Here is a 12,484-nt window from a genome sequence, read left to right on the forward strand (position 1 = left end):
GTCTCCCCCTCCCTCTCCCACTTTCAGATCTCTTACTAGCTCTTCTTTCAGTTAGTCCTGCAAAGGGTCTCGGCCCGAAACGTTGACTGTACCTCTTTCTAGAGATGCTGCCTGGCCTGCTGCGTTCAACAGCAACTTTTATGTGTGTTGCTTGAAATTCCAGCACCTGCAGATTTCCTCGTGTGAGAGAAACAGAATGTGTGTACATAAATAACGGATGGGGTACAAGGGGGAGGTGGGGCATTAGCGGAAGTCTGAGAAGTCAATGTTCATGTCATCGGGTTGGAGGCTACCCAGACGGAATATAAGGTGTTGTTCTTCCAACCTGAGTGTGGCTTCATCTTTACAGTAGAGGAGGCTGTGGATAGACGTATCAGAATGGGAATGGGACGTGGAATTAAAATGTGTGGCCACTGGGAGATCCTGCTTTCTCTGGCGGACAGAGCATAGGTGTTCAGCAAAACGATCTCCCAGTCTGCGTCGGGTCTTGCCAATATATAGAAGGCCGCATTAGGAGCACCGGACGCAGTATATCACCCCAGCCGACTCACAGGTGAAGTGTCGCCTCACCTGGAAGGACTGTCTGGGGCCTGAATGGTGGTAAGGGAGGAAGTGTCAGGGCATGTGTAGCACTTGTTCTGCTTACAAGGATAAGTGCCGTGGGGAAGGATGGGGGGGACGAATGGGCAAGGGAGTCGCGTAGGGAGCAATCCCTGCAGAAAGCAGAGAGAGGGAGGGAGGGAAAGATGTGCTTAGTGGTGGCAACTTTTATGTGTGTTGCTTGAAATTCCAGCATCTGCAAATTTCCTTGTGTTTAAGCATCCTGGTAAATCTCCTCGGCACCTTCTCTATTGATGAAACTGTACTCCCAAAGACACTGTGTCTTTCAAGGACTCGATAGTACTGAAGTAAATGTAATTCTATAATGCAGACACAAGAGACTGCAAATAATGGAATCAGGAGTAGAAAAAAAAGGAACTACTGTGCCAGGCAGCATCTGTGGAGAGAAATGGGCCATTGACCTTTCTGGTTGAGACCCTTGATTTGGGAAGAGCTGGCAAGTAAGATCACAAATTTCCAGGTGCTGGAAATACAAAGCAACGTTCACAAAACACTGGAGGAACTCAGCAAGCCAGGCAGCTTCTATGGAAAAGAGTGACCAGTCAATATTACAGGATGAGACCCTTCTGGACTAGAAAGGAAGAGGAAAAGTCAGTGTATGAAGGTGGGGGGGGGGAGGAAGAAGTACAAGGTGGCAGGTGATGGGTAAAACTGGGGAGGGGGTGAAGTAAAGAGCTGGGAAGTTAATTGGTGACAGAGATAAAGGGCTGGAGATGGGGGAGATGGGGGCAGAAGTCCATGGAAGAAAGGGATGGAGGGGAGCACCAGAAGGAGGTGGTGAGAGAAGGAAACAAGAATGGGGAATTGTGAAGTAAATGTAATGGGGAAATAACCGGAAATTCAAGAAACTGATGTTCATGCCATCAGGTTGGAGGCTACCCTAATAGAATACAAGGAGTTGATCTGACAACCTGAGTGTGGCCTCATCATGACAGTAGAGGAAGCCATGTACTGACATGTCAGAATGGCAATGGGAAGTGGAACTGAAGTGGGTGGCTACAGAGAGGTTCAGCTTTTTCTGACTGACTGAGTGTAAGTGCTCAGCAAAATGGTCACTCAATCTACATCAGGTCTCACCGATATACAGAAGGCTGCACTGGGTGTGAGAGTAAGATCCAGGTGAGGAGGAATTATTTGGCACATGGAGTCTTTTGAGGTATGGAAGGGTCAAAATAGCACCAGAGGTTTAGAGGTGATAGGTTCAAAGTAAATTTATTATGAAAGTACACGTATGTCACTATATATAACCTGAGATTAATTTTCTTACAGACATTCACAGTACATACAAAGAAACACAATAGAATCCAAAATGGACAAATGGCCAATGTGCAAATACAAATGAAAACAAACAAATAAATAAATAAGCTATAAATATCGTGAATAAGAGATGAAGAGTCCTTGAAAGTGAGTTGGTAGTTTGTGGAAACAGTTCAGTGTAGGGGTGAGTGAAGTTGAGTGAATTTATTCCCTCTGCTTCAAAAGGCTAATGGTTGAGGGGTAATAACTGTTCCTGAGCCTGGTGGTATGAGTCCTCAGGCTCCTGTACCTCCTTCCTGATGGCGGCAGTGAGAAGAGAGCATGGCCTGGGTGATGGAATTTAAAGTTAATGATCCTCTCTTACCTCTGATCCTCTTGATGAGGTCTGGGTCATGGACTTCTCGTTTCCTCCACCTGTAGTCAATGATCAGCTCTTTGGTTTTGCTGCAAATGAGTGAGAGCTTGTTGAGGCACCTTTCAGCTAGCTTTTCAATCTCCCTCCTACATGCTTATTCGTCAGCTCCTTTAATTTGGCCAACGATAGTGGTGTCGTCAGCAAACTTAAACATGGCATTGGAGCAGGTAGAGGTAACAAAGTTCTACAGATAATGTAATAGGAGAGGAAGGTGGAGCATGGAATCAAATAAGGGAGGTGATGTGGGCAGATGGGAATAATGAGAAGAGGGGTACCCACTGGGAAAGGTAGTGGGCAGGTGGATAAAGTGGGTAAGGGGGTGGAAAAAAGCAACGATTGTTGTGTGCAGGAAGATCTGGGTAGATTAGAAGAAGAGAAATAGATAAGGACTAAGTTATCTGTAATTGGAGATTGCAGTGTCCGTACCTTCAGGTTATAGGCCACCCATGTGGAATATGAGCTGCCCTTTCTCTTGTTTGCACTTGGCCTCACCCTGACAGTGGAGGAGGCTGAGGACAGACAGATTGGTTTGGAAATGGGAAGGAGAATTAAAAAAGCTGCAAGTCAGGACCTGCAGATAGCTGGCAGACAGAATGCAGGTGTTGATGTCTGACCTGTGGAGTCGCTTGCAGCAATTTATCTTTTTTTAAAGCGTAGTACTGCAGGTGCTGCCTTCACGGAGTCTGTCTGTCTGAACATTACTGGTGCCTCTATTTTCTATTATTTGTTTAGAGATACAGTGCAGAACAGACCCTTCTGGCCCAACAAGCTACACTGCCCAGCAACCCACCTATTTAATCACAGGACTATTTACAATAACCATTTACCTTACTGTAACACACATAAAATGCTAGAGGAACTCAGCTGGTCAGGCGGCATCTATGGAATAAACAATTGACGTTTTGGGCTGAGACTCTTTATCAGGACTGAAAAGAAAGGGGAAGACACCAGAATTAAAGGTGTGGGGAGGGGAGGGAGGATAGTGAGTGGTGATAGGTGAAGCCAGGTGGATGGGAAAGATAAAGGATTGGAGAGGAAGGAATCTGTTAGGAGAGGAGAGTGGACCATGCAAGAAAGGGAAAGAAGATGGGACTCGGGGGAGGCGGGGTGGGGAGGTGATAGGCAGGTGAGAAGAGGTTAAAGGCCAAAGTGGGGAATAGAGGAGGGAAACATTTTTACCAGGAAGGAGAAATCGATATTCACGCCACCATGTTGGAGGCTACCCAGACGGAATATAAGGTGTTGCTCCTCCACCCTGAAGGTGGCCTCATCATGGCATAAGAGGAGGCCGTGGACCAACATTTCGGAATGTGAATGAGAATCAGAGTTAAAATGTTTGGCCACTGGCAAATTCAGCTTTTGATGGATGGAGTGGAGGTGCTCGATGAAGTGATCCCTCAATTTACGACAAGTCTCACCAGGGTAGAGGGGGCCACATCGGGAGCACCGGACACAATAGATGAGCCCAGCAGATTTACAGGTGAAGTGTGCCTCACCTGGAAGGACTGTTTGGGGCCCTGAATGGAGGTGAGGGAGGAGATGAATGGGCAGGTGTAACATTTAGGCCGCTTGCAGGGACAAGTACTGGGAGGGAGGTCAGCAGGTAGGGATGAATGGACAAGGGAATCACGGAGGAAGCAATCCATGCAGAAACCAGGGTGAGATGGGGGAGGTAAAGATATGTTCAGTGGTGGGATCCCTTTGGAGGTGGCGGAAGTTGCGGAGGATGATGTGCTCAATGTGGAGGCTCGTGGGGTGGTAGGTAAGGACAAAAAAGGCGGTGGGAAGATGGGGTGAGTTCCGATGTTCAGGAAATGGAGGAGATGTGGGTGAGGGCAGCATCGAAGTTGCAGGAAGGGAAACCTGTTCGAAGTTCAAAGTAAAATTTATTATTAGAGCATATACGACCCTGAGACTCTTTTTGTGCAGGCATACTTAACAAATCTGTAGACCAGTAACTATAAACTGTAACTATCAGGAACTATGAACTATAAACTGTAAACAAACTGTGCAAATGCAGAAATAAATAAATAGGAATCAATAATGAGCATGAATAACAATATAACAGAATCCTTAAATGAGTGTAGCTATCCTATCCTTCTCTGACGAAGGATGACATCTCTGATGTCCTGGAAAGGAAAGCCACATCCTGGGAACAGATGCGGTGGAGGCGAAGGTACTGAGCAAAGGGAACGGCATCTGTACAGGAGACAGGGTGGGAAGAGATACAGTCAAGATAACTGTGTGAAATGGTATGTTTATAAAAGATTCTTTTTGACAGTTTGTCTCCAGAAATAGAGACAGAGATTGAGAAAGGGGAGGGAGGTATCAGAAATGGGCCACGTGAATTAAGGGCAGAGTGGAAGTTAGAGGCAAAGTTGATGAAATTGATAAGCTCGGCATGCGTGTATGAAGCAGCACGGATGCAGTCGTCTATGTAGCGGAGGAAGCATTGTGGAGCATTATCAGGGAAGGCCTTGCTGTTTTACCATCAAACTTACAGACAAAAGGTGTTACTGTTATGGTGTGGTGCACTGACCTCTACCTTGCTGAGGCCAAGTGGTAACTCTCAGATTTCTCCTCATACCTACCCCTTGAAGAGGGCACCAATCCGGAACATCAGAAAACTGCCTGACACCATCACTGACCTCATCAGCTCCCACCCACTGCCAGCAAACTCATTGTTTCCCCACCCCACACTGCTGGCTTCCACCTCCTACCCAAGATCTATAAACCCAACTGACCGGGTAGGCCTATTGTCTCTGCCTGCTCCTGCCCTATTGATTCTGTGTCCTTACACCTTGACTCCTTTCTATCCCCTTGGTTCAGTCCTTTCCCATCTACACCTGCAACACTTCTCAAGCTCTCAATATTCTCAGTAACTTTCAATTCCCTGGCCCTGACTGCCTCATCTTCACCATGATGTCTAGTCCTTATACACTCTATCCCCCATCAAGAAGGCCTTAAAGCTCTCTGCTTCTTTCTCAATAAAAGAACCAACCACTCAGTTCCCTTCCACCCTCCTCCATCCGGCAAAACAAGTCCTCACCCTCAACAATTTTTTCTTCAGTTCCTCACTCTTTCTCCATACTCTGTGGGTAATCATGGGCAGTTACTGGGCTCCAGCTATGCTTGCCTCTTGGTTGGCTACGTAGGATAGTCCATGTCCAGGCTTTCCCTGGGAATGCTCCACAACTCCTCCTCTGCCACAATTATCTTGACGATACCTCTTCCCGCTCTGTCTCCTGTAAAAATGCTACTCCCTTTTCTCAATTTCTTTGCCTCTGCCAGATCTGTTCCTAGGATGCAACTTTCCTTTCCACGACATCAGAGATGTCCATTTCCTTCACAGAACGGGGCTTCCCTTTCCTCCACTATTGATGCTGCCCTCAACCACATCTCCTCCATTTCCTAAACACCCACTCACCCCATCTTCCTGCCACCTTAACCTTACTTGTCCTTACTTAGCATCCCGTGAGCCTCCACATCCAACACATCATCTTCCACAACTTTCGCCAGCTCCTAAAGGATCCTGCCGTTAAAAATATAGTTACCCTTTACCTTCCCCCACCCTGCACTTTTCACAGGGAACATTCCCTCCATGATTCCCTTGTCCATCTGTTCCACCCCATTGGACTTCCTCCTGACACTTATCCCTGCAAGCAGCTGAAGTGTTACACCTCCCTCATTTCCCTATAGGGCCCCAAACAGTCCTTCCAGGGTGATGCAACATTGCACCTTCCAATCTGCTGGGGTTGTCTCATGTGTCCGGTCCTCTACATTAGTGGGCCTGTCATAAATTGGGGGACCCCTCTGTCGAGCACATCCACTTCATCTGACAAAGGTGGAGCTTCCCAGTGACTGAACATCTTAGTTCTGATTCCCATTCCAGTTCCAACATTGTTGGTCCCTGAGTTCCTCTTGTGCCAAGATGAGGTCACCCTCAGGGTGAAGGGGCAATACCTGGGTCTATTCCATCTAACCCGTTGGCATGGATAATGATTTCCCCTTCCGGTTTAAAAAAAAATTCCCTCTCCTCCTCTCTTCTATTCCCCACTCTGGCCTCTTTCCTCTCCTCACCTGCCTCTCACCTCCCCCTTCCCTGTCTCCTATCATCCACTCTCTTCTATCAGATTCCTTCTTCGCCAGCCCTTTATCTTTCCAACCTACCTAGCTTCACCCTTCACCTTCTGGCTATCCTCCTTCCCATCTTCCCACCCCTCCTCCCCCGCTCCCCCTGGCATTTTATTCTGGCATCTTCCCCCTTCCTTTTCAGTCCTGAAGAAAATCTTGGCCCAAAGCGTCAACTGTTTATTAATTTCCATAGATGCTGTGTGACCTGCTAAGTTATAGACAATAGGTGCAAAAGTAGGCCATCCGGCCCTTCAAGCCAGCACTGTGATTCACTGTGATTATGGCTGATCATCCACAATCAGTATCCTGTTCCTGCCTTCTCCCAATATCCCTTGACTCCGCTATCATTAAGAGCTCTATCTAACTCTTTCTTGAAAGCATCCAGAGAATTGGCCTCCACTACTTTCTGAGGCAGAGCATTCCACAGATCCACAACTCTCTGGGTGAAAAAGATTTTTCTCAACTCCGTTCTAAATGGCCTACCCCTTATTCTCAAATTGTGCTCTCTGGTTTTGGACTCCCCCAACATCGGGAGCCTGTTTCCTGCCTCTAGCGTGTCCAATCCCTTAATAATCTTATATGTTTCAATCAGATCCCCTCTCATCATAGAAACATAGAAAATAGGTGCAGGAGTAGGCCATTCGGCCCTTCGAGCCTGCACCGCCATTTATTATGATCATGGCTGATCATCCAACTCAGAACCCAGCCTTCCCTCCATACCCCCTGACCCCTGTAGCCACAAGGGCCATATCTAACTTCCTTTTAAACATAGCCAATGAACTGGCCTCAACAGTTTGCTGTGGCAGAGAATTCCACAGATTCACCACTCTCTGTGTGAAGAAGTTTTTCCTAACCTCGGTCCTAAAAGGCTTCCCCTCTATCCTCAAACTGTGACCCCTCGTTCTAGACCTCCCCAACATCGGGAACAATCTTCCCGCATCTAGCCTGTCCAATCCCTTTAGGATCTTATACGTTTCAATCAGATCCCCCCTCAATCTTCTAAATTCCAACGAGTACAAGCCCAGTTCATCCAGTCTTTCTTCATATGAAAGACCTGCCATCCCAGGAATCAATCTGGTGAACCTTCTTTGTACTCCCTCTATGGCAAGGATGTCTTTCCTCAGATTAGGGGACCAAAACTGCACACAATACTCCAGGTGTGGTCTCACCAAGGCCTTCTAAATTCTAGTGTATACAAGCCCAGTCACTTCAATCTTTCAACATATGACAGTCCCACCATCCTGGGAATTAACTACGTGAACCTCCGCTGCACTCCCTCATTAGCAAGAGTGTCCTTCCTCAAATTTGGAGACCAAAACCGTACATAATACTCCAGGTGTGGTCTCACCAGGGCCCTGTACAACTGCAGAAGGACCTCTTTGCTCCTATACTCAACTCCCCTTGTTATGAAGGCCAACATGCCATTCGCTTTCTTCACTGCCTGCTGTACCTGTATGCTTACTTTCAGTGACTGATGAACAAGGACACCTAGATCTCGTTGTACTTCCCCTTTTCCTGACTTGACACCATTCAAATAATAATCTGCCTTCCTGTTCTTGCCACCAAAGTGGATAACCTCACATTTATCCACATTAAACTGCATCTGCCATGCATCTACCCACTCACCCAGCCTGTCCAAGTCATCCTGCATTATCTCAACATCCTCCTCACATTTCACACTGCCACCCAGCTTTCTGTCATCTGCAAATTTGCTGATGTTACTTTTAATCCCTTCATCTAAATCATTAATGTATATTTTAAATAGCTGTGGTCCCAGCACCGAGCCTTGCGGTACCCCACTAGCCATTCTGAAAGGGACCCGTTAATCCCTACTCTTTGTTTCCTGTCTGCCAACCAATTTACGATCCATATCAGTACCCTACCCCCAATACCATGTGCTCTAATTTTGCCCATTAATCTCCTATGTGGGACCTTATCAAAGACTTTCTGAAAGTCTAGGTACACTACATCCACTGGCTCTCCCTTCATAGTTACATCCTCCAGCATTTTGTGTTGTTGCTTTGGGTTGCAGACTTTCTTGTGTTTGTAATTAACCTACTGACCGCTACATTTTTGGAATATGCGAGGAAAACAGAGGACCTAGAGGAACCCACACATTCACAGGGAGGACACACAAACTCCACGCCAAGCTTCATGCTAGCTGCCGCATTAGCGTTGCACCCAACCCTTATTCTAGCCCTAGAGATAAAAGTCTGATGTTCAGTTTGGCATTTTAGGGGTGGTTTTTGTACCTTTCAGTAACTTGAGCCTTTAATCTACCTTGGGTTTTAACGAGTGGGCTTAGATTTGCAGTGTGTGGTAGAGCAATGGGAAGGGAGTTGAGCTGAGTTACTTGCACGCCGAACATAGTGGGAATCTGAAGTGTGCCATAAGTGCAGAGATAAAGTGCCTGAATATGCACTTGAAATGTTTAACTAATTAGGCTTCAGGGTGACAGCAGGGACATGGGATATAGCTGGGTATCCCCTCGAGTGCAAGAGATTATCCTGGGTCATAAGTGATTATAATTACCTCTTATTAATGGCACTCTATTTCGGTTGTCTGTTTCCATACATCTGCAAATTGCTAGTCATTTCTTACTCTGTTTTCCACTTTATATGTTCTTGTAATTAAGGTGAATAGATTAGATTAACTTGTCACACACATACATTGAAACATGCAATGTACTGCGTCATTTGCGTCAACGACTAACATAGTCTGAGGATTGCACTGGAGGCAGCCTGAAAGTGTTACCACCCTTTCAGCACCAACACAGCATGTCTACTTAGTAACCCTAACTCGTATGTCTTAGGAATGTGGAGCACCCGGAGGAAACCCACATGGTCACAGAGAGAACGTACAAACTCCTTGAAGGCAGTGGCGAGAATTGAAGCACAATCATGATACTGGTGTTGTAAAGCATTATGCTCCCTGCTACGTTACTGTGCCTCCCATCAGAATCAGGACGGCTTTATGTGGCCAAGGGTTAATTAACACTACCTGGAAGGTGGTATTTTTAACTGTGCAGCATTTCCTCTGCTGGAAGTAAGCTCACTGGGGTATAACAGCACAAGAAAATTGCAGCAGGAGAAGGTTACCTGGTCTCTCGAGCCTGCCCCCTGTTTAATATGATAATAGTTGATATACCCCAGGCTTTAACTCTTCCTGTGCCAGATTCCTGATCTTTTAAAAATTAATGTACTTTTAAGTGCTTCTATAATCTTATCTCCACAACTCTCTGGCATGGAGAATTCCAGAGATTTAATATCTTTTATGAGATTTTTACTACATGCCAGTTATTTGAAGCCAAGGTCTCTTATCTTAAAATCATCCCTCCTCATTGAAGACTCTCCCACTACTGAAAACGTCTTGATGTGTACCCTGTTATCCCTGCTTAAGATTACTGCTCATTTTTCTAAATTTCATGGAGTAAAGACACAACTTGTTTCGCCTCTTAGAACATAGAACAGTACAGCACAGTACAGGCCCTTCGGCCCATAATGCTGTGCCAACCTTTTAACCTACTCTATAAATAACCTAACCCCTCCATTCTGCATAGCTATATCTTCCATGTGCCTGTCTAATAGTTTCTTATATGCCTGTGATGTATCTGCCTTTAACACCACCACTCACCACTGTGTAAAAGAAACTTACTTCTGACATCTCCCTCCAATCACCTTAAAATTATGCCCTCTCGTATTACCCGGTGGCCAGGCTGGTTCAAGCTGATAGGAAGGCGACAGTAATCAAGTAACCATGTGTTACAACGGTGGTGTGCAGAAGAGCATCCCTGAATGCACAACATGTTGAACATTGAAGTGGGTGGACTACAGCAGCAGCAGATCACATGGAGTTCTAGTCCTATACTGTACCTAATAAACTGGCCACTGGGTGAACATGCCTGTGACCCCAGTGGGGACCATGTCCTAGAAAGTGCCAATGCCCTCGGGAAGGGGAAGGAAAGGCTGTGACTGTTAAAACAGGAGGGAAAGGACGTGCAATTTTCCCGGTTTTGCAATAATTTGATCCTTTTTATTTATTTACCGATACTATAAATTCTTTTATAATAAGAATAAAATATTGACTTGTAAGGAGGAGTAATATTGAGAAACCTAATGGGCCCAAGCGAGCTGCTTTGATGCTGTAACACTTTTGTGTGATTCTCTGTAGGGCGGAAGGAAGCAGCAAAATCCAATCTCGCCTTGATCAGCAGACCAATCGCCTGGGGCAGCAGGTACGCCTCAACGCCAAGGCCTCGTTTATACCAAAGAGTTCAACTCCAAAGGAAAAACTGTCGCCAGCTTCTCAAATGGATGACATTGAACGAGGTATGTGGGGGCTGATTCAACAACATTAGAGGGTGAAGCAAGATCTGCCTATGTAGTCTGCTCTACCATTCAATAAGGCAATTGATTTCTATTTCAACCCTTCATATCAGACTCCGGAGCCAGCATGAATAACTTCACTCACCTGATTCCACAACCTACAGACCTGTTTTCACGGACTCTATTATTCATGTTCTCAGTATTTATTTACTTATTTAAATTCAGGTTTATTGACACCTGTCTGTACATATATACAATAGGTTCAATAGGTGCATTTAATGTCAGAGAAACATAGACAATATACATCCTGGAATTCTTTTTCTTCACAAACCTCCATGAGAACAGAGGAGTGCCCCAAAGAATGATGAGTTAAATGTTACAACCCCAAATGCCCCCCAGCTTCCCCCCACACATAATCAGCAGCAAAGCAATGATCCCCCTCCCCCCACCAGCAAAAAAAAGCATTGGCACCCCCCACTGAGCACTCAAGCATGCAGCAAAGCATTAATAAAGACACAGACTTGGAGTACCCCAAAGCCTACTCGTTCACCTGGTAATTCGACATACCACGGGCTCTGTCTCTCCCTAATAAGGGAAAAAGAGCTGTCTCCGTTTCACAGCTAGAGGGCAGACATAAAGCAACTCGCTGATTTATAGTGTTAAAAGTCTGTTGCATCATTTCTTTCGAGCTCTGTGCCCAAAGAACACAGCCAGCAGCCAGCTTGCTGCTTTCAATCTTCCGTCTCCCACACACATCAGGCAGCAGCACCGGTCTTGAATTTGCCCACCTCCAGAGCCACAAAAATTCAGCACCCTGAAGGCGTGCTGGCCTTCCAGGCCGCATCCTTGGCATATCAAAAAGTGGCCGGTCATGAGGCTCTGAGAGCGGGTTCCATTCCCGCAAAGAACCAAAGTCAGAGTCCAGTCAGGGTCTTCAAAAGAACCCTGAAAGGGAAAGAAAGAGATATCAAAGATAGAAATGGAGCTGTTTCTGAAGGTACAGCCAAATGAAACAATGTTCCTCTAGACCATTGTGCACACAAAACATACCACATATACCACATAAGCCAAAATATTAACATGAGTTAATTAAATATAAACTCAAAATGCATGTAGTGCAATCACAGGTAAACAGTAAACTGTAAACAGCTTGCTGCCGTAACGGTGAGTCCTTGGTGGTGGCAGGGTATTCATTAGTTTCGCAGCTTGAGGGAAGAAACTGTTACTTCATCAGGCAGTCCTAGTCCTGATGCTTCTGTTCCTCCTTCCTGATAGTAGTGGGTCAAAGAGACTGTGGGATGGGTGGTCAGGATCCTCAACAAAGAGATTGTGGGATGGATGGTAACGATCCTCAGCAAAGAGATTGTGGGATGGATGATAACGGTCCTCAGCAAAGAGATTGTGGGATCGGTGGTTAGGATCTTCAGCAAAGAACATGTGGGATGGGTGGTCAGGATCCTGAGCAAAGAGATTGTGGGATCGGTGGTTAGGATCTTCAGCAAAGAGCTTGTGGGATCGGTGGTTAGGATCCTCAACAAAGAGATTGTGGGATGGGTGGTCGGGATCCTCAGCAAAGAGATTGTGGGATGGGTGGTCGGGATCCTCGGCAAAGAGATTGTGGGATGGGTGGTAGCGATCCTGAGCAAAGAGATTGTGGGATGGGTGGTTAGGATCCTTAGCAAAGAACTTGTGGGATGGGTGATTAGGATCCTCAGCAAATAGATTGTGGGAT

The 12,484-nt window shown here is 46.1% G+C and overlaps 1 protein-coding gene across 2 annotated transcripts in view; it reads left to right on the forward strand.

Annotated features, from left to right (window-relative positions):
• eaf2 (ELL associated factor 2) overlaps positions 1-12,484 on the forward strand; it is a 95,185-nt gene that overhangs the window by 48,227 nt on the left and 34,474 nt on the right. For both annotated transcript variants that reach the window (XM_063049956.1, XM_063049957.1), the window contains exon 4: positions 10,598-10,755. In XM_063049956.1, coding sequence (XP_062906026.1) covers positions 10,598-10,755 — 158 coding nt within the window. The remainder of the gene's footprint in view (positions 1-10,597; positions 10,756-12,484) is intronic.

This window comes from Mobula hypostoma, chromosome 6 (assembly GCF_963921235.1).
Source record: "Mobula hypostoma chromosome 6, sMobHyp1.1, whole genome shotgun sequence".
Taxonomy (NCBI): domain Eukaryota; kingdom Metazoa; phylum Chordata; class Chondrichthyes; order Myliobatiformes; family Myliobatidae; genus Mobula; species Mobula hypostoma.